The sequence below is a fragment of the Electrophorus electricus genome, chromosome 8, assembly GCF_013358815.1.
Source record: "Electrophorus electricus isolate fEleEle1 chromosome 8, fEleEle1.pri, whole genome shotgun sequence".
In the NCBI taxonomy this organism is placed as follows: Eukaryota; Metazoa; Chordata; class Actinopteri; order Gymnotiformes; family Gymnotidae; genus Electrophorus; species Electrophorus electricus.
The window spans coordinates 15,649,192-15,672,051 of NC_049542.1; the positions used below are offsets into that span (position 1 = coordinate 15,649,192).

A 22,860-nucleotide genomic window follows, 5' to 3' on the forward strand; every position below is an offset into this window, starting at 1 on the left:
CAAGCCGACGTCGATTTTTAATGCTATTTATTAAGTTGATGTGTACAAGGAAAACATTTAATGGAAAAGCTTTCAAGTTGATTTTCAAGCAGGAGGTTAATTGGTCCAGGTTCAGGGAAGAAAGATGAAATCAGCACACTGCAGAGCATGAGTATGAAGTGCCATCCAGAGGGCAACCCAGCCATGATTGCACACTTTGATCACCAATTCAAAAACGCAAAATACAAGCCACCATCCTTCAGGGTGGCACAAAGTGAAATTGCTCTCGTGAGTATGTGATGGATGCAGTCTTGGGCTGAATGGCACAAAGGCAGCACCCTGAACAATGCCAGTAATATCTGCATACTTTAGACTGATAAGAGAAAAAAATAACTGAGGAGAGGATCATGTACTGGTTGCCAGCAACATGCCCTGGGCTTGGATTGACTGCTCACAGGATCCCATCACTCTGATCAGTGACAGAAGTAAATTTTAAAAAAAAAACAACAACTTGATTTGTGAGAATGTTTTCTTGTTCTGAATAAACCCTTGTCCTATACTTCTCTTTAAAATAGTGTAACTATCTTTTTAACTATCTTAAAATACGTTTTTTCCCACTGTTTTTCAAATTCTTTCAAACTGTCTTTCAAACTATCTTTCTGAGTGTGTTTTCACTGGAAGCATAACATGATAGAGAGTCAGTTCATTTGAGCATTAAAATAACTATTAAGCATGATAAGTAATTGATGTAAGGCATTTTCATAGGTAATGAAATTTCATTTATGTGCTGCCCCCTTTTTTCTAATTACTTATGGACCCGAGTAACTTGGAGATGCACAAACATTTCCTTGGCAAGGGATACAAAAAGAAACAAGCATGCAATTTAAAACTTTGTCCGACCAAATGAATAATTAAGAGATAGCACTAAACAAAACCCCAACAGGCATGTGGTGTCCCTGGATGGTAGCAGAAATCAAAACACTCTTGTTGAAACATCTAATTATGCTTTACTAACAATAAACCAAGTAAATAATTCAACCCCCATCACAACTTAATCCCATTATGTAGAGCTATAATCTAAAAACATTATGAACATATCCAATCAGTCTTAGAGATGGAGATTCATGCTCATGACCCAAAATGCTTAGTTATTTATTAAGAAATATTGTTCATTCAGCTCCAGCTGTCAACATGCTAATATCAAGACAAATGCACTTTTGGCAGAGATAGAGAGAGCAAAACAGTCTGCTAGAAAGAGAAAGAGAAATGGTAGGGGAGCTCAGATAACTGAATAAAACTGCAATAACAAAAATGCACACTATTGAAATAGACCAAACACTTCTAATAGAATCTATTACCATCTTTTCTATGCCTGAACAACTGTGGGAGAGGTCAAGATTCTCATGTCGTTAATGAGTCTTTCATCAAAAATATCCCAACTGGGAGATGTGAACAAGACAGTGCTACTACTGCCTCCACTCAACTGAACACATTACCCTGTGAAGGCAAGGCTGACACACAAAGTTTCCACTTCTCCAATCAAAGAAATGATCTAGAAAATGTATTTTCATCAAAGTCAGTAACAATGCTTCACATCCCAGTGTAAAAAAGAAATGTATTTAACCCCAATTTAGCAAACAACTGGATGAAAGCAGGTTGCTACTGTCCATGAAGGGAGAGACTCCAGATGAGCTGGCTCTTATCGTCTGTGATGTTGTGGGCAAGACAGGACTGTTGCTCAGAAACATCATAGTGTGCCACAAGAGGCACAGATGGTGATTGCTATGCAGAAATCCTGACGTCTGTCACACAGACAAACACACATACACACACACACACACACACACACACACACACACACTCTCTCTCTCTCTCTCTCTCTCTCTCTCTCTCTCTCTCTCTCTCTCTCTCTCTTTGATGGAGTGTATATTATGACATTTCAGCTCCTACACTCATTGCAGATTTGACTGACGGATTCAGGGATCGTCGCATTTAACAGACTGGCAAGCCATCTGCCATGGCAAAGCAGCTCTTGGATGGTTTATGCTGTGCTTCCTGTTGTGAGTGGCTATAAGAAACAAAAAAGGACAAATTCACATACAGCAGTTCAGACAATTTTTCCAAAAGACCAGCCTTGTTTGTTGAACTGCAGATTCCACTTAACCTCTTCAACTGCAGAATTACTATTTAATCAAAGTACATATTATTCTGTAGCTACTTATTCAGTAAAAAGCAAAACATCAAAACTGAAACTAATATGAAAGGTATGTTGTTACACCAGCAAGGAACCCGAACTTACAGCAAAGTCCTTGAACTATGCTGATGATGCGGGTTGAGCAGTTTGAACAATGCTCTGAACTCTGCATAGCAGAACAGTACCTCAATATTCTCTCTCCAATACCTTAGTTATTCTTGCTGCTGTCTAGAACTGTACGCCTGTACCACTCTGCATGCTAGGTGTTCACACTTCTGTTGTCCCATCAGCCCAAGCTGTACATCATTTGTGCATGCACCAGAGAGTAAACTGGACTTTCCACTATGCAAAATACAAGACATCCAAGAAGCAACGCACGCTGTTTTGTTTACTTACTCTGCTGGCTTCATGTCAAGATGTGTATGTAATGCTGCATTCAACACAGAATCACTTTCAGTGGAAAACTAGGATGTATGCAGTCTCAACCGAGTGTGTGTAGTGAATGTCTGTGTTTTGGTTAAAAGTGAGACCCAGGAGCTCTCAGACTGATATTTCCAATCACTATGGAAACTTGGGTTTACCGTAAGAGACTGGCGTCTGCAGTGACGCTACTCTGAGAGGAACTGTCGCCACCACAGACATCAACCTGTCTATGGCCGTCACCAACCAACTGAAATTTCCACTGCTTGGCTCGTGACACACTCAGTTCACGATGTCTTCTTTTTTTGGTCCCAGTCTTTGTGTGCTATTTCAGTTTTAATCTCTGAAAAATGAAAATGAGAGTTGTCTCATCAGCAATAGTGACACTGAGCATAAAACTGAGCTCTGGTAGAAAGAAGAGCTAGACTTGCTTTGAGTACAACTGCATCTCAGAGGCAAACTCATGAACTGCTGCAGTGCAATTACAGGAAACAGTAATGATCTTCTAAAGGTCATTTAATGTGAAATAACATACATCACTTGTGTTAGTAGACACATTTGTACTTTCAGAAATAATCCAACTCCTCTCACTTTTTCTATATCTCAGACATCACTACTTTAGCTACTCAGAGAGACTTTGGCAAAGAGGGTTATGGTTCTATACAATCAATAGAAACTATATTAAACAAAACTAATTTTTGTCTGTACCAGAAAGTAATTTGCTTACAATAAATATAATTCAAATACACACATACTACATATACATTCAATGACTTCTTGTCATGATGCACAAATAATCTCTAGTAAGTTTGCATAACAGTAATAAGAAAATAAGGTGATGCATCAATTCAGGATAGTACATAAGAGGAAAAAGAATATATATATATATTCTTTTTCCTCTTATGTAGAGAGAGAGAGAGAGAGAGAGAGAGAGAGAAACCTTCTAATGTACAATTCCGATGCTGAATATATAAACCCTCTATGTACTATTTAGAGTTGATGCAACACTTATTTTCATATTAGAGGGGACATTTTGCTTTCAGAGCTAAATATACCAAGAACTTCTTGGTGACAGTTCCCTTTTTGGCAGACTATTAAACAGTTCTATACCCAGAACAAATGTCTCACAAGTCACTACCATAATCGTATGAACTTAATGCCATGTGCCTCCAACTGCATTACTAATTCACCAGCAAACAATTTTGTAGCATCTTTAACTAGCAGTCATTCACCAACATATTTTGTACATATTACAGCAAAAGAAACGGTGCATTTTCTCTAGTGTACTGTAGCCTGGAAATCAATATACTGGTAAGACAAAAACAGGGTAAAATAAAATCTGTTCTATTTCAATATTTATAGAAATTGCAATGATAAAGGCTTTACATTCATTAACAATTATCAACATCAATCTTGTTTATGGTTATTCAAAATGATGTAGGACAACTGCAGTGAATATTCACAGGAGAAATCATCATTGGAATCCAACAATCCTACAAGAGCAATGGACTGTGGCTTACTGGGTAGTACCAATGACTATTACAATGCCAGTGACAACACATCTGGAGAATTATATATCTGGAGCTAAAGATGAGTACTTCCACCTCTGAGAGAGATCTCATTCCTGGACTGTTTTTTTTTTTTTTTTATTCACTCCAGAGCAACTACATATATCAGCACCATTTCCTGTCCCCATGTCATTGATGTTTACCAGTAATTCCACCGGTGCTGCAAACACCCACCGAGTGTCAGTGTGAGATGCATGCCTGTAGAAGTGCTACAAAGCAGAGCATGTCCTTGCTTGCACATGGGTGAGGTCACACCCAACGGCCTACAGCAGGTCTTGTTCCACCCAAACTGTTTTCTTCTGCTCCTCAAAGATCTTGTCTTTGATGACCCGCAGTAGGTCCTCCACTCCGCTCCAGGAGTCGGGCTCCACGGTCGCATAAAGGCATGGCAGTGCCTCCAGCTCCTTCTCCTTGGCACGGCACATCTTGAGGAAGTCTTCCTCCGAGTCCACTTTGAGTGGTAGCCTCCTGCAGGAAGTATCACACACAGCACATCATCGCATTCAAACGAGCTATCTGCAACAACCACACAGCATGACTGTCTGCTACAGCTGTGAATAGCATGATTAAGAGCTAAAGAAAAAGTAAAGTAGACAAAATTGAGCTCTACATGATGTACATAAATCTGACAGAGGCTGGGAGCTTGGCAGACTGCTTACTTTAATTTCTTGATGTTCCTCTCACAAATTTTGATGAAGATAATGATGGGGTAGATTTCTCTCCTGAGCAAATCTTTGGCACAGTTCAGATCTGCTTCCAGCAGACAGTGTTTATTCTGCAACGCAACAGAACATTAGAAAACATGTACCAGAGCTGCACAACTTGATACTTCTTTGAAGCAATCTGAACTGCAATCTAATGCTAAATGAATTCTTAATGAGAGGAATACCCAGACTTCAGGATGGAAAAAAGGAATATTTGAATGTGGTTTTTTTTTTCACTCTGTTTTGTTCTTTAGTGAACACAAGTCTGGCAGTGTTGTAAATGGTACTCCTGCATCCCCTTTCCTGACCCATTTACAAGTGAGGCATGAAAATGAGTTCTCTGACCACCTGTCCACAGACCCCAAAGAGCATGCTGGCTCTGAGGGCATCCAGGGTACCCCTTTCTGTCTCTTTAGTTCGCTCTACCTCATTATCTCTCTCTCTCTTTCTCTCCTTCTCTCTCTAATGTGAATTGTCCTTTTCACATCTGCAGAGAGCACTTTCTTTCTTAAGACCCACATTTCTCTACCACCTCCTCCACATAAAGGCTGAGACTCCTTCACGGGGAGTGAAGATTAGAGTGGATCTCTGAGAATTAGGTCTCAGTGACAGAGAATAATTGTCACCAGAGAGCTCCGGGTCAGTGAGCAGACTGCTGGAAAAGGCTAGAGCTCATGACACGGCATCACTTCTAAATGAGACACACCACTGCTGAGGGAGCAGTGTAAAGAAAACTGATGATATTCTTACTTAGAAAAAGAGAAATGGAGCTCACCAAAAGGGAAGAAATTTCCCAATTGTCAACACAAAAATTTGGGAAGAGCATTTTATTTACCTTAATGGCAACGGCTTCGATGTTTTCTGGGGTGACGCACTCATACGTGCTGGCCTGCTTTTCCTTGGAGTAGATGATGGGCTCTATCTTCTGCTTCATGAGAAACTCGTCTTTTGTCAGGATGTCTGAAACCATGACAATTTGCATAAACAGGTTGACTTTCAAACAGCGGAATATGAAGGGCAGAAAAACATTCTCGTCACAATAAATAACCCATTAAAAATTGAGGTTCTGCCATTTTTTTGCAGGATATCTCAAGTATTCTTTGTGATAAATTTTGAATATCATCTTTTAGTTTCTTCTGACAGTCTGGCTTGAACAAGTAACTGCCTACAATACAACAGCCTGTTTATTGTTAAAGGTCAAATTGTAAATATATTTACCAATTTAATATATGCCTGCTTTTGCATATGCCATTATCCTTTAATCATTTACTGCCTATATACTCTTACACTGTTGTACTTTGAATTTTGCTGAATGTGGTTTAACTGTTACTAAAATGATATTTTCCCCGTACTTTTTCTTGGGCAGGGAATCTGCTGGAGAATATGCACTCTAACGCAGTGCATCAGCAGAGAGTTCATCATAAACCCATTCCTTTCAAGGTCTGTTAGAGTGGACGGTTTTCTTTCTACAGTTTACCAATGAAGGTTGAGAAAACTAAGGCCCTGTGAACTTGGCTTATGATCAAAACTTTCCATCTAGGTAATGAGAAGTTATAGACAGAACAAGTGTTAGCAACAAGATGTGAATTTTGCATGGATGCATCAGGTCAAGGGTTCACAGAAAGTTTTTGCTTGCTACTAAAATTGCTATTTTAATTCTGCCGATGCACGATTCGTGTTGATTGGAAATCATCTCACCCATTGTGTGTGCCATGATTTAATAACGCATGAAAGCTTTTAGAGCCAGTGTGATAAAGTGTGCACTCGGGAAAAGAAAACAACTTTTCTAAACTAACTTAAAACTTAAATTGCTAACATTGTTTCATTGACCAAAAAGACAAAGGCAGCTGGTCTGTAACCAGTTCTGCAGTACATTTTTAAGCTCTGAAGATTGGTTTCTTGCCTACATTTTTCTCTTCTGTGGTGAACTCCCTCTTGAAAGCGCATTCCAAATCCAAGCCAACATGACACAGGTTATTTATTTATTTGTTTGTATTTTATGTATCTGACCAATATCTAAGAGCATCAGCTATTGTTCCTATTTATTCAGCACACATTTGTGTAGTAATTATGTTAGTATATTTAATTATTTTTATTGTTATTAATTTTATTATTTTCCACAGTTATCTTAGGCATGTCTTGTTCATCATGGCTAACCTGGTTTGCAGATGTTGAACTCCATGGCCCCCCCAGAGTTGAGGAATTTCTGAATGATGGTCTTCGCCAAGATGTTGGGAGAGAAGAGCACAGGGCGCTTGCGTGGGCAGTGGTGCGGGGTCACTGGACTGTATGGGATCAGGTTCAGGTCACTCTTATTCAGGTCACTCTCTGAGTCCAGGATATCTAAAACATTACCACAGAGACATGGTGTTCAAACTCCTCAGGGACAGTTACAGACATGCTTAAACCAAAACCACTAAGGTAAAATCAACAAACTAAGAGTCATTATGCAAATTAGACTAGCATTGTCTCATTTGCATAATGACCTAACTAGCTCCCATCAATTTTCCTTTATTGTTAACAGTGTTAGTGCAGCCTCCAGAGCTCCATCCATGAACAAATCCATTGTTGTCTATACATCAAAAAGCTATTGTGTGAGCTTTGTGAAGTGGCAGTAGGGTTGTTACTCTCACCCTCTGGCTTCATCGTTTCAAAGCCTGACCTGGGAAGAGATGATGGATTGCCTGCATTGACGATGCGGACTCGATCGTTGCTGTCCATCCTTTTGTACTTGTTATCTACCCTGCTGACAAACTGACACCAAGAAAATCTCTTAATCCCAGCACCCAATGGCCGTGGTCTCTTGCAATCTAAGTCAGGCCAGAGGGGGAGCATTACCTGCAGGATCTGACAGATGAAGATGCTGGCTCTGGACAAGCGTGGGCTGGACTTGGGGTCCATTGGTGGAGTGGCTTCCTCAGGCTGCAATGTGCTCTGAGGACACAAATGAAAGCAGGCGAACCTCTGTCATTCTGGCTGCACTGGGATTCACTCTTGGCTGCACTGTGTTGTGCTGGTTTTGCAGAAGTTGCATGTAAGCATGGCCACTGTATGCGAGCGCAGCTGGTCAAGTAGCAAACTAACCCGCAGCCCCCGAAAGCCATCAGCTTCTTCTCGGCCACCGCGACACATTAACTTCTGGATTTTTACCAGGAGGAGCTGCTGGGCCCTGGGGAGAGGGAGCAACCATCAGTTTACACCACAGCTCTCAATATCATACACACACACACACACACACACACACACACACACACACACACACACACACACAGATTCCTAAAGGCTAATGCTCTTCAGCAGACTTCTTCAACCTCTTCTTCAAAAAGCAGTCAATCCAAGGAAAATCAAGATTTTTCTCACTTCAAATAATGAACATAAAGTCCTATTTCCTGTTCTTTTTCTTTTAGGACCATGAAAGGACAAGGCCATTTGAAACCAGGACTGACCTGCTATAGCTGGGTATGGTGCCCTTCTCCAGATCCTTGTCAGTGAGTGAGTCCACACGTGCACACAGCCACTCACAGCGACCAAGGTGCCTGGTGTGCAGCACGTGGAGTACCTCGTCACAATGCACACTCAGAGAGCAGCTGTCGAGTTGGCCCGAGATGTTAAGGTTCACCCGGATGTAGAATGAATCGCCCGACACCACTCTGCCCTCCTCCATGTCCTTCTGCAGCCGCCTGTAGCCTGGAGACACAAGAGTGGAGGTCACGCTGACACCTGGAAGTGAACACTGCCATGTCTCCCGCCACATGTCTGACAGTTCACGGCAGGGCGAGAGCTACCCTGGGTACACAGTTCTGGCATATATAATCTAACACAGTGATACTTTTCAGTAGAGAATACTGCTCTCAGGCCTATGGCAATCAGCAGACATACACACAGATGAGAGTGTCTGAACGACAGCCATCCATAAACCAGACCAAAGCCCAGCCTTGTCGTTAAAGTTTGTAAATAGACTACTAAGCAGGGAGGGAGGTGTTGGGGTCTATAAAGTGGCCTAGAACACATCATAATAACTGTCACCCAATCTAAGCTTCTAAGCCCTACATGTCAGGTGTGGCCAGTCTCACCCTCAAAGTTGCATCTATAGTGAAGCTGGACCATGCCGGTGCATCTCTGCAGTGTCCAGTGAGCTTCTTCCTGTGTGCAAGTGTCCAGAGGCACGCTTTGCATCTCACCCCGGATACAGCCCTTCAGCTGGCAACAGTGAAAAAGGAGACTTCAGAATCACTGAGAAAGTGAAAGGAGGGGGTGGGGGAATAAGGGGGAACACACTGCTGCTAGAGTGTTTGGAGCATGTTATGTCTAACACAAGCTGCCAAATCACCATTAAAAGGTGGTGTCCCATTCTTAGGCCAGCCCTCTCTGTGCTGGAGCCGGGGAGGACAAAGGACACAAAGATGCCGCTGTCATTGCCCCCAATAAGAGTAATGTCTGACAGCAGAGAGTCTCCAGGGAGAGAGAGATCCTGCACGGGCCGCAAAGTACTGGAGCGTGCACAGGATGTAAGGGAGGGACGGAAGGGCCTGGTGACAGGGGGAGATGGACAGAGAGGACCAGCACATGAGAAGAGGAATATTTCATCAGTTATAGGACAAAACTATGACCAAGAGATAATCAGCCACCAGTGGAGGACTTTGATTTTGACATGTCCACCCAGTGGATGTGCATGATGGTAGGCATAGAGCCATGGTGGATCACCTCTCCAGTGAAAACTTTCTGAAGATGTTGTTGACTTGCTCCAGGTCATAGGAATCCATGCCCTCAGACTGATGAGAGGATGAGGAGGAGTGGATGGATGGAGGGCCATATGAGACCGTGTCCGTATCATCTGTGGCAGAGAGCAGGAAGATGTGAGGCGAACAATGTGAATTATTGATACAGTGATTCATATTTGCAAAGATTCATTTAACAATCTGTTTACCAATATCTACGTAGTCCCCATCGGAGTCCACCGAATCTCGGCTGAAATGGGATGGCAGTACAAATTGTATTAATTATCCATTCACAACATGCTTCAGAACTGTGATACTTATAATTCCACCACATTCCCACTCAGAAGAGAAAAGTACTGCACTCTTCAGTACCATTTGGGCACAAACTCGTGCTCTCCCTCCTTTGTTCTTCTGAGGATGGAGGCCTTTTCTGGAGGTTCAGCAGCTGTGGACATAATACTGTCATTCCGGAAACGGGCCTGCAGACCGACAGTGAATAAACACAGTTGGTGAAAGAGGCCTTTAAATACAGCAGTAAATTGCAATGTAACACTCAGACTGAGCTTCTTTTTGCTGAACACTTCCTCTCCATTCAACAGAGTAACTTACATATGGGCCAAAAGCTGAACTCGTCATTACAGGGCTGGCGTCAGCGCTCACAGCATCGGACAGGTCCCCATTGGCATGTGGCACAGCTGCAGAGAAGGGAAAAGGAAGTCAGTGTGGTCTGTGCTCTGTTCAGTCTGACATGCAAGACTGTCGAAGATGAACAGTAACTCTACCTTGAAAATCCAATGATTTGGGTGGAGAGATTGGTGATTTCGCTCTTATCTGGGGAGGGTATGGGAACTGCGTCAAAAACACAAAATCCTGGTCGAATCAGGGACAAGAAAGGACTGAATGATTAAACGTGATGTTTCAGTGAGGCTTACCCCTTTGAGGTTTGGTCTGCGCTTGAATTTGACATCACTCGGGGCAGGACGAAACATGTCTTCATGGGCCTCCTCCTCAGAGTCCTCAGATGGCCCCTCCATCTTGGTGCCTTGAGACTCAAAGTGCTGAAATATGATTGTCTGAGGAAGGTCTCGGGGCAAACTCTAAGAACAACATGAGAACACACAGTAGCACCAATGCTCAATTGACATGCTGCAAGAAGAACTAGGTGTTGAATATTCACCAAAGACTGTTGTATTTTAAACAGTAAATATTATAATAGAAACAAATATGTATATAGGAAAAGGAAATTGATTTTCTAGGTGGACAAACCAAAATCATACTGTTTCTCTGGAAACTTTTTGTACTTCACCACAAATTTTCAGATTTCAGATTTCCATACCTGGTTAGGGTCAAAACCATTTTCCTTTGAAAGACGCCTCAGCTTGGACTCCAAGTTAACTATCTTAACATCTTTGCGCATTATATCAATGTACAGCTCATCACTCTTCTCCTCCAGCTCCCGTATTTGCTTACGGTACTTGTCTTTATCAATGAGACATTGAGACACCTGGTTCTGGGCTTCATCTCTTGCCTTAAAAGCCTGTGAGGCACAAGCACCAATATCATAGTTATTGTTTCTGTCATTAAATATTCATAATCCCATTATCCAAATGTCCCTAAATACTATTACTGAAATAATGCACCCGACCTGGTCCCGCTCACGTTCCACCTCCTCAAGTTGAACCATGATGGTGTTCATACGGTTCTTATACATCTCACAATCCTTTACCAGAGTGGAGCACTTCAGTTCAAGGTCCTCCTTCTCCTCAAGGTACTGTGGATTAGAGAAAACATTCTTAATCTCAGTGACCGAGGGCACAGAGGAGGTCTGCACCAGTGAGATTAACTTAAAGCACAGCACAGCACAGCCCTGCACCAGTGATGCCTTCCACCTTCAGACTAGAACTGATGGGTCTCTAGTGGCTTTAAACTTATACTTTTATCTTTTATAAGGGCTTCAGTCAGGGTGTGAGAGTGTGAGAAGTGCTTAGTGCTACTTCAGTCTACGGGAAGTCTTCATGAGTATCTCTTCAGCCGAATTTTGACACATTTCAGATGCCAGCACAAAACCACTGTTAATTACAGATGCTGCAAATTACAGCAGCCAGTCTTCATCAGGCTCTATCACATTTGGCAGTGTGAAGAATTTAAAGGCAGTCTACATAAAAATCAGATAGTGGAACATATTTTGTACACATATAATCGCCTGCAAGAACAAAATCACATGCCATTCAGGATGCTGTCAAGAAAACTCATACAGAAATCCACAGGATATGACACAATAACAACCAATGTAGCCTAGGGACCTTAGACATTATACAAACTGAGTCATCCCAGCACAGAACTGACCTAAATAAATAGTGAAGCAACGAAAAAGAACTGAAAGTCGGTGGCTGGAACACAGCCAGCTGTCACCTTGTCTCTGAGTTCCTCTGCCTGCCGTACTTCTTCATGCAGGTTGTAGAGTCGGTTGACCAGTTCTTGTCGATCTTCCAGAGCCTCCTGTCGGTCATGCTCCAGAATGTCTCGCAGGGCCTTGTCCGAGTCCGTCAGGGGCCCAGGCTGTACATGCCAAAATAACAAAAGCAAAATGTTCAGTGACAAACACTTAAACACTTACATTACCAGAAAGTCCAAAATTGCTCTGGATTCATTCTGGAGACTTACAATACTATTTATGTTCCACTGTTGTAAAGTGTAGGGTAAGGCTGACCTGTATGATTGACTGCAGCTCCTGGAGGTGAATCTTCAGAACTTCGTTTTCTCGCTCCAGCTCATAGATCTGTTCTTTGCGAGGCCGGTTCTCAATATCATTCTTCAGTTTCAGAGACTGTCTCCTCTCCATTTTACACTCCTCCTCCACCTTGTTCAGCTTGTGCTTCAGCTGGTCAATCTGAAGGAGAAACAAAAATAAAACTGGCAACATCTGTTGTGTTCAAAAACACTGACCATAGGCTGGTCATGTTACCACATCTGGGCCTGAAGAGCATGATCAAGATGACTAAGGCACCACACTTGACAAAGCAACTGATAACAGTGAACCCAGTAATAGAGTGGCCCCAAACATTAAGTCAAGTAATCATGTTTTGAATTTGAGTGTGATCCATAACCCTTCTGCGCCCTCTGACCTCCAGCTGCAGGTCCCTGCTCCTCATGACGGCCATGTTCTTCTCCTCACTGAGCTGGGCATAGCGCATGGCAAGCTGGTAGTTGTCATCCTTGACCTTAATGAGCTCATCATTGCAGTTGTTGCGCTCTTCCTTCATCTTGTTGTAGCGCTCCTGGAAGGTGCGCAGCTCCTGGTTAGCCAGGCGAAGCTTCTTTTGCTCATCCTCCAGTGTGCGCTGCTTGGCCATCATGTCCACCCGCTGCACGTCCTTCACCTTGGCCTGCTGCTGCAGTTTCATCACCTCATTCATCAGGAACTGAGTGAGGCCCTCATGACCCTCTTCCACTGCCAAGGAGCAAAAACTATGACTCAAGACATCATCCAAAATTAATATCCACTGCACACCCAAGGCAAGGTAAGCAATGACACAAGGCTTGCTGAGAAAAGGTTTTCAAAGGCAATAATGCCCAAAGTTACTTTTAATACTTTTAATGAATGAATGTCAGTGCATTAGAGTTATGAAAACTGGATCATACTAACTGGACTGTAATAACTGGTCATACTAACTGATTAGTACTAATTCTTTTTCACTGATAAGCACATTAACATTCTGTGTGGGAACTGCTTGTTAAACAGAATTAGGACCAGCTACTTATGTGATCTCCACTTTTAGTAACTCACCTACTATAGAAGCACAGCGGCGAGTAGGCTCCTTGCCTGTCACCATTTTGTACAAATCAGGGTAGTATAACTCCAGGCTTTCCAGGAAGACCACGTAGCCCCGTTCACCTTTGGTGTGAAGGATATCCAATAGCCGACCTGAAACAAACAGTTCATTTCACTGGCCCTGAAGCTTTGAATTCCTGGATTTGCTGTGAATAATAGCACCAGAGTGTATTTAACTCTAAATGATAGAGTTAAAAGAATCTGGTCAATATGCCAGCATGCAGAAAAACTGCAGTCCCTCTTGAAACAGTGCAAAGTCATTGTAAATAGAATCAGGCCTAAACAACAGTTTTGCTATGCTTCATTGTGACAGACAAAACAGTGTTAAAAAGTCCTTGGGCCAAATCTTCCAATGTGTCTGTGGCCATACATAAGCTGAAAAATGACAGAGAGGTTCAGGAAGGAGTCTGTAGAATAAACAAAAAACAAAACAAAACAAAGGAGTCACAGCTGCAGCTCATGGGATTAAAAGCCTCCATTCATCATCCTATTACACAACTGGAACAACACAGTGAGAGATGTGGTGACTGAGTAACTGATTAATGGTATGATTTGCATGTAAATATTTTCTGCACAGAATTTGCATTTTCATATTCCATAGTGTTTAGTCTTTCTGTCACTGCAGCCTAGACGGGGTGAGTGAGTGCACATGTATGAGGGGGGTCCAGCTATGTAAAACAGATACAAACAGATATAATGTGCAAACAGTAGGATGTGAAACAACAGTCCCACACCTGTACTGAACCAAAACGCAGCACACATGATGTCACATGCAAACACACACATGCAAACTCACACACATAGGTACACATCCACAAGCACACATATACACCCCCCCCCCCCAACACACACGTAGATGTGCACAAACTCACAGTACCTGCACGGTTAGTCTTTGTCTCCAGCAGTAGAGAGTGTAGCACCTCATCTTCATCCTGCTCATCGATGGCCTTACACTGTCTTAGATAAGACGTCAGCTTGCAGGGGTTAATGTAGCGGCATAGAATGTACCGGTTCTTTTCCACATTGTCCCACTGAGCCTCCTCATCATCTACAACATTTTCAGATGCTCCGTTCTCCATGTCTGAGGGGGCCTGAAGCAGAAATACCCATGCTAGAATTCTGAGACTTCATACACAATACATGGAGCACTACTAATCAAGTTTTCACACAGAACATGGAGAGAGGAATATCCTTTCTCCAGGCGCCATTGTGTTTATGCACCTGTTTTATATTATAGCCAAGGGAGGAGTAATTTTAGGACAATATACACTGATAGGTATAATCATTAAAAATGCCATAATGTTAAATTATGGCACAAACAATAAACAATCATTAGATTTTCATCCAGTTAAAATTCTGTAAAGATTTTTAAACAGTTTTGTTCAGACAATGGCATGGGAAACATGAATTTCCTGTAAAGACACATGATCATTATAAATTTTGAAAAGACATTTAATGGGTTACATGCAGTCCTTCTGATTATGTTATGCATATTTATGAAGCAATGATGCTATCTCTCAATGTAAATTTGAGAGGAATATGAATAATATAAACTAACTACAAGTGCAACTGCAAGACTTTTATACCAATATATATTTAAATGTCATAGCAATATATATAGATTAAATGGAAATTCTAAGCAACAGGCTTCTTTTCTTTGTTTTTATTCCAAATGTATTCTACTGTCTAGTATATCAGGGTTACAGGCCCCATAATAACTGCTGCAAGTTCCTACTGTCTCATCGGATGGTGCAATCAGTCCATCTCACGCAAGAGGCATGAATACAGAGTGTGGAAGGAAAGCGTGGTCATCTGCCACCATAACCTCCTAAACATGTCAGAGCACTCATGAGTGGTGGGGCACAAGGTGTTCTGTGAACTCGCCGGATGATTTGAATAGCCACAGGCTACAGGTAAAACATGATCAAAATACAAAGGTAGTTAACCTTTATCAGCCTCCGAGCCTTCATGGAACATATTCCAGAATGAATGCTGAGACAGAGGTCACAGTGGATTGTGGATAGTGGCAGTAAGAACAGGGCTGCTGAGATTTCCACATTAGTCGGAGGCTACTACATGTCTGCAAGAAATGGTTCAGTTTGCAAAAATTCAGCAGTTTAGATTTTAAAACATTACTTTAGGTGAGAAAAAAAGGGTTTGGACAGCTCATGCAATGTCTATGATCAGTGATGCTTTTTATTTTTCACTTTATGAAAGGTCTGCTTCTCTGCAAATATCTTTGGAAGTGCATCACTTTGTATTAATTGCAAGGCTTATTCCTCAAATGACAAGGGAGGAAAAGCAATCAAAGTCCACAAATTCACTCACTCAAATCCATCCCAGGGTCACTGCACAAGGCAGAGGACCAGAGGTCCCAGAACTGAAGGGACTTTTATACATTACCTGTATACACTAGCCCATGGAGCACTGATGACCTGACCAAGTTATGCATCCACCAGCAAAATGACAAAATGAGTTTAAATACAATGCCCCTCTGTCCATGATGGTAATTCAATACTTATACTGGTTGCTAAGGAAGCATGCTAATGTGCATTACTGTAATGTATGGGAATTAGTCATCTTAAGCTATTTTACTTTGGCCTGTGTCTGGGCAGTAAGCAGCCCGGGCATGCAGGCTAGTCACCTGTAGCTACATAATCCCTGCATTGTCTCTCTGCACCACTTTGCAAATTACATCTTATCTGATAACATCCATATACCTCCACACATTTTTTGCATGTTTTTCTTGCTGTTCTTTCATTCATCATTGCCTCATACACTACTCTAAATCTGATAAAGCCCATGAGTCAGGTAAATGTTGAGAAGATGTTTGGCATTTCACCCTCTCTCCCTTAGGTCAGACTGCAAGGTAATCGACCAATGATGTGTTCCTAACACTCTCCTGCTCTGTAATTCCATAATGAGTTGGCACATGTTGGATTGAGATTGTGGACAGATTTGACATGCATCTACTTGAGCATTATAGGATGCTTGCACAGAGGGTCATCCCCTTTGCAGTCCCTGTACACTGAACAAATGAGGGTCATCCCCTTTGCAGTCCCTGAACAGACAAATACACTGAACAGACAAGGCAGCTTGCAAGCTAGCAACCAGCCAGTCATGCCTCCTGCTGTTTTACAGGCTCAGATCCTCTGGTGCTCTTGGGCATGGCAACCACAGGCCTAGTAGTGAGGGGAGGGGGATGCATGAGGGTAAATCAAAAAGCAGTGAAATAAAATCTGCGGATTTAGAAATGGTGCCTATGCACCTCATGCATTCCGCACAGCAGAGCAAGGATTCCACTCCTCTCTGGTTTCTGGTTTGGGTGAGGACTGGAAAGAATCAGTGGGGTTTTTCCCTCTGTGACCAGGCTCTTGCTGGAGTAAATGACATGCCCGGGTGTCAGAGGTCTACACAGGCTTCTGTGTGTTGGATGGGACATGACTCAGCCAACTCATTCATCAGGAGTACTCACATGTAACTGTCACACTCATATGTGGACAGGCGTACAAAACACATTTGGCTTGTCCACACCCCCATCTTACAATACAACCCTAACCAAGTTTCCTCTGAGCTTATTTTGGAGTAGGTGACTAATTTCTTTACTTCCTCATTTTGGTAGCAGATGTTTAGTCCCACCTCTTCAAGTGAAAAACTCAGGGCAAAGAGGTCAAATCTCTCAGATCCTGTGCACATTTAAAGAGCTATTCAATAGAATAGGCCACAACATCAAAATTACATAGAATAGGCCACAACATCAAAATTACATTTCAAAACTGTGAAGAAGCAGTTTGTACAGCATCCTCCAGAAACTGGCAACAATGGGGGACAATGATTAAAATGGAAAGTGATTTCAGTGTCTTAAATCCAGCTAGTTAAAAGCTGTCTTTTCTATGGAGCTGAATTGTCACAATTTCAGTTTTTTTTGTTTACAGACACAAACATATAGGCATATTTCACAAATACTCTACACAAACAAGCAACAGATCTCATTTGTGTTGCAGTTGATCTAACAGAGAAACATGTAGTGTACAAAGCAAGTCCAAACTTGGCCTCTTCCTTCTCTCCCTCTTCCTTTGCATTATGAGGGAGTCACACCTAAAGCCTGATCCTGTTTCACCACTGTTTCGTCTGTTTCTCCCCTGGGGACTGGGACTGAAACTGTTCCTCACTCATGCTGGAGAGCAGTGGCAGATCAAGAGGGCGGAAGTGCTTACCACGTGCTCCCGCCACCCGATCTGATTTTAGAACAACCACGAACCAACAGTGCGTCTCCAGCCAATAGGCTGCAGCTCTGCTCCTCCAGACTACCAGTTCAGAGGAACTGTGGTAAGCTGTTTTGTGTGAAAGTGAAACGCAGCATGAAGCAGTTCATTGGGTCCACAGCCACACTCCTACTACTGCACAAGCTTCAGCCCACTGAGAACTTTATCAGCTGCTTCAGAATAGTGCAGCTCAGCGATAAGGGTCCCAAATACTAGCAAACATGGAAAACAATCTGCAGTGATGTGATGACTCATTGTGTGTCATGAATACACAGCAAAAAAGTTTGCAACAGACTGAAGTAGATAATTTACAAAGATCATTTTACATAACCTAAACTTTCCTAAACATATAGAAAACCAGCACAACATAAGGGGAAAAAAAAAAATATTTTACTCAGCAGCAATGGTGTCCTTGTATGATCTCCCAGGTGTCCTAGACAAGAGTCAAATGCTGGGGTTTCAGAGTTGAATCATGGTATGATTTGCAGGATATTCCTACCCCCCTCACAATCTCATACTTTGTGTAAACAACTGTAGTTCAGACACTGAGCTTGTTATACATGGTATTTGCGTTTTACAACATGAGACAGGTGGGGATATGTAAAAATGCCTGGACATTATGCTAGGTATAAGTTTAAAGATCAGTTTAAAAGAGTCACATCACACCAGTGTTTATTCAGTATTTGAACTGAAGTGCTAGAACATCTACAAAGGCAAGTCCCCAGTGCTGAATAAACACAGTATTCATTTTTGGCCAGGTGGCCTGGATCTAAAACACTGTATCTGCTTATTCCTGGGGATTTTGCTGTGCAGTAGATCATGAAGTTAAAAAGTACATTTTTAAGTGCAAGTAATGGGGACTGTAGATTTATCTTTGCATATTATATTTTTATTACTTCATTTGGCTAATTCTCTCAAATTCATTTTATTAAATGAACCTTTGATAATACTTCTTGAGCACATCAAAAAGGTTTCCCTTAAATGTGTAATATTGATACTATAATATCACCACTCCAAAATATCAGTGTGCAATGTGTTTGTTGACCATTCTGAATTGACTTTCACTGACAGACATGGAAATAACTGACTTTGATCACAAAAAACATGATCAAACATTGGCATGAGACAGCTTTGATTAAAACTGAATATTATTAACATAGGGGGACACATAGCTGATAGGAATGCATAACTGCCCAAAGTGATTCACAATCCACCCACTGGTTAACGGTGTTTAAAGGAACCAGACAATTAAAAATGTGATGCAATCACTGGCAAGCTAAAACCAAATTCATTCAACATAACAGTTCCACCTTTGTCAAGCATAACAGCAGGTGCAAAGGTTATGGATGTAAGAACCTTGGCCTGCTATGGACCTGATAGGGGAGAATATGTAAATATGAGAATATGTCGCACTTCTATTATTCATTCTTAAATCTCCATAATAGTGTAAGATTTCAAGCTTAAAGCCAAAACCAAGCACTTCTCACAGGCCTTTAATCTCATTTTTGTGTCAATAAGGTATCATCTATTTATCTTTGACTCTTAATCCACATTAATCCATATTACCCACTTTCATATACATGCAAGATTAATGTAATTCAATATCTCTATGGACAACGAGTTTGTTTTTCCATGTGAACTGCCTGGATTATTCCTCTGTATTGTCTGGGTTTTGGGAAAAAAAACAGCAACCATAAAAATAATCAATATACTATATACTGGATGTGTTTTATTAAATGCCCATGACAATTATCAATAAAATGTAAATGCAGGTTTCGTTTATAGATGGCAGGAGATTGCTAGTTTTTCCTGCTTGATTTAAAGCTATATGGCACACTTCCCAAATTCAGCCCCACAGGAATGCAGTAGCACACAGTTCAGTCATTTGTTACAAATATAATCAACTTGATCTGTGCATTAGAGCAAGTAGAACTCCAGACTATGCACTGCTGCAACCGTCAAGAGTCTGAGAGCCATTGTTTTATTGGATATTCAATACAGAGCAAAAGGTAAAAGGTTCTAGATTGTTTCTGAGGTATCTCATAAAGACATTATTTTACCTCTGATAAAGAAGCTAACATGATTACACAGCAAAAAAAAAACAAAAAAACAACAACAACATCTGGATACAAACCAGACATTAGAACATTCAACATTTCTTGACCAACAAGTTTGCAGTGTAATCTCCACAAATGTGAGAGGATGTGCTCTTTCACTCCCATTGAAAGGTGCCAATTGCACCAGAATATCCCTTGGAGTGTGCAAGTTTACTGCAGAGAAAGCAATGAACCTTCAAAGAATAGACCAAACTTCCTGACATCCCACTGAGCTGCTATTTTGAACTACTTCCAAAGCTGGGAACTTAATCTGTGCTTGGGTACAACAGCAAATCCAAGCAAAATGGTATCAGTCACAAGGGAGGAGTGGGGCATCTTACAAAAGACAAGTTTTAAATTGAATTCGTATGTTCTGGAGCTTTTCATAGATTTTTAAAGGGGGAGAGTATGACGTGCTGTTCAATTTGTTAAACAAAGTTGAGGTCCAAAAATGAACAGAACTGGGCAACTGTTTTGTATTCACAGAGGGTCCTTGTCTGACACACTACTGGCTATTCAAATGACATTTCCATTAACCCACTGCACTCTCACAGCCAGAGAGACTGGCCGAAGGGCGCAACTTAAGTGCACAGCTCGTGTGTGTGTAGGGGGGGTTGTGGGTGTGGGTGTGGGTGTAGGTGCCGCAGTGTTGCTCCTCTTATTGCACTTGCTGCATGCATGATGCCCTAACCAGGCCCTCTGTGTGAAAGCAGAACTTTACATATATTATTTTGTTCTGTTTTCTTGCAATCATCATGGCAAAGATGCCCATACATGGGGATAAGAGCTTTATCAAAGGGTTGTATTCACTTCTGAATCACGTCTGCTCTTATTTATCAAGGTCAATCCTCTTTCCTCTTCAGTGCCCAATTGGCAAGCAAGCGTGCTAATGCAAATCAAAGCAGCAAATGTGATTATTACACAAAAAATAGTCAACACATAAATGATAGACAGGGAAGATAATAGTGGAGCAAAATCAGCATCACAAAATAATTGTTTTAAGGTTCTGTGTACCCAGTGCGATGCCCTTTTAGCTTCTGGTTTCACGAGAAATTGCAAAGCGAATTCTGATGTAATATTTGGCAGAAGAGATAACTTTCAAAGACAGTTTTAAGTCTCTGAGACTGCCTCCTATTTTCCTATCTCATTTCAAGTTGCTTTCCTGTGTTAGATGTGACATTAGGACTGCAACTCATTTAAACGCAGCTTATCAAATTGCACCATCTAGAAATAAGGATTTCTAAATTTGTGACAGTGAGCAGAATGAATATTAATGAAACCACTACAGTTCTCCACAGGCTTGGGAGAAAAACCAGGAAGTGGACAAGGGCCCTTTATTCTCAGTTTTGTGGTGGTTTTAAAGGGAAAGAAAAGTCTTTAGGTTGTGCATGAACACAAACACTTTCAAGACACTTTCAAAACTACTGTGCAAATGCACTGGTATCAATGCAATGAGAGGATCTGATCATCACGAGTTAAAATGATTCAGCAACATGCCTCTCTATGCCTGGACATTTTCATACTAATTTGCCATAGTAATTTGTAAAAATGGCAAAGCTGTTCAACATGATTCATTTGATCTGTGATTATGCAGACTTCATGTTCAAGTATTTCCTGTCCTAACACATTCCATCCAGCTCATCATCAGACCCTGCGTGGATTGGGGTGTGCAAGAAAGGCTCCAAGCAGTGTAGACTGGAATGCACTATCAACAAATTGATTAGTCTGCTGCTAAAGAACCACAGAACAATCAGGAGACAAATATTTCCTGATGTTTAAATAGATGTATACATAAGCCCATTAAGAAATCAAGATCATCCTTTTCACATGCTGCTGAAGAAATCTAAAGATTCAAGAGTTTAATTAATGATGCATTTATGTTGTTGCAGCTTCAGCTTCGAACACATTTTCAAAGGTAGGAATGAGCCTTACAGATCGAAGCCTGACCGCAAAAAATGTCCTGAATTCACCCAAAGCGGCCTGAATTCAATCAGTTTAAATTTAATAAATTTAACTTTCATCCATTTGTCAGCTGCTCAGCTTAGAGTCATGTTACTGGCTCTTGTATTAGAGGTAATAATGGATCTTGGCTAGACACCTTGCAGACACCCCTTTTCACATTATTTACGAAGCTAATAAATTCGCGTGCCTCGCATTTTATGACGGAACTCTAAGCACACGTTTAGTTCTGCATTCGTGAAAAATCGGTGAATTTTATCTTCAAGGGACCATGTCAAAACAGCGCAGCTCCAACTGAGAAGACAGGTGACACGCTGCTAAGGACCTTTGAACAACATTTTAGATTGCGTGCTGTCACCTTGCCTCAAACGCAGCCTAACAGTAATAATTATGATGTTACAATACTTACGTCAAACAGCTCAACTGATACAATAAAGAATATCACAAACGTCGCATGTCAAGCTACTCCAAAACTCATCCTAGTTTTGTAAAGTTTTCTGATAAGCCCGACATCTCAGAGAGATCAGCTTTTACTTTTTTACTTTTACTTAAGCGGAGATGTTTGCATAAATAATGATTTTGACGCCTGATTGGAAATGTAATACCTTGATTTACCTGTAGAAGATCACTTCTTGGATTTCAACAGGACACGCACATTCCGAATGTTAAAATAGCTAACACTGAAGCAGAGGAGCGCATGCCGGACAGATCACTTAAAGTTCGACCTGACAGAAAGGAACTGTGACTACTAGTCACTCGAAGGATGAGGGTTAATAGGCGGAGTTATACGTGTGAAGCGCGTTTGATACTTGATAATGCAGTGTTGGGTATACAGAAGCAATTACATAAAATTTGAAACTATATTACATTACATCCCTGTACACTTCTGGATATATTGCAAAATATTGATGGACTGGGGTGGGGGTATGAAAATGCAATTTCACGCAAAAAGATGTTACGGGGTTATTTTCCAAATTTTCCTGTTACCTAAATAGTATATGGATATATATATATATATATATATATATATATATATATATATATATATATATATAATATATATATATATATATATAGAGAGAGAGAGAGAGAGAGAGAGAGAGAGAGAGAGAGAGAGAGAGAGAG

General features: G+C 41.3%; 1 protein-coding gene across 4 annotated transcripts; it reads right to left on the reverse strand.

Moving 5' to 3' along the window:
- Positions 1 to 3,091: 3,091 nt before the first annotated feature.
- card11 (caspase recruitment domain family, member 11) lies at positions 3,092 to 22,464 on the reverse strand. 4 transcript variants are annotated; one of them, XM_027005246.2, is made up of 24 exons: positions 22,351 to 22,464; positions 14,293 to 14,506; positions 13,371 to 13,508; positions 12,709 to 13,034; positions 12,294 to 12,473; positions 11,996 to 12,142; positions 11,229 to 11,354; positions 10,920 to 11,120; positions 10,516 to 10,680; positions 10,366 to 10,414; positions 10,193 to 10,278; positions 9,956 to 10,062; positions 9,793 to 9,833; positions 9,570 to 9,699; positions 9,196 to 9,394; positions 8,939 to 9,065; positions 8,312 to 8,552; positions 7,950 to 8,034; positions 7,704 to 7,799; positions 7,499 to 7,619; positions 7,023 to 7,208; positions 5,701 to 5,825; positions 4,821 to 4,936; positions 3,092 to 4,629 (listed from the first exon to the last, which is right to left on the reverse strand). In XM_027005246.2, exons 2-24 carry the CDS (start codon positions 14,492 to 14,494, stop codon positions 4,425 to 4,427), a joined length of 3,399 nt encoding a protein of 1,132 aa, XP_026861047.2. In that variant the 5' UTR covers positions 14,495 to 14,506; positions 22,351 to 22,464; the 3' UTR covers positions 3,092 to 4,424. The 4 variants fall into 4 exon arrangements, with proteins under 4 accessions (XP_026861047.2, XP_026860802.2, XP_026860883.2 ...); XM_027005001.2 differs by having other exon boundaries at positions 10,366 to 10,432; XM_027005082.2 differs by having other exon boundaries at positions 10,366 to 10,432; positions 22,341 to 22,464.
- Positions 22,465 to 22,860: the final 396 nt, after the last annotated feature.

Excerpts from the sequence above, each read along its gene's own strand:
- card11 (XM_027005001.2), bottom strand. The coding sequence starts at position 14,494 with ATGGAGAACGGAGCATCTGAAAATGTTGTAGATGATGAGGAGGCTCAG. Across the intron at positions 9,700-9,792 it reads TGGGGACTACGTAGATATTG|ATGATACGGACACGGTCTCA; the intron begins GTAAACAGATTG and ends TCTCTGCCACAG. Across the intron at positions 7,800-7,949 it reads ATGGCTTTCGGGGGCTGCGG|AGCACATTGCAGCCTGAGGA; the intron begins GTTAGTTTGCTA and ends TTGTGTCCTCAG.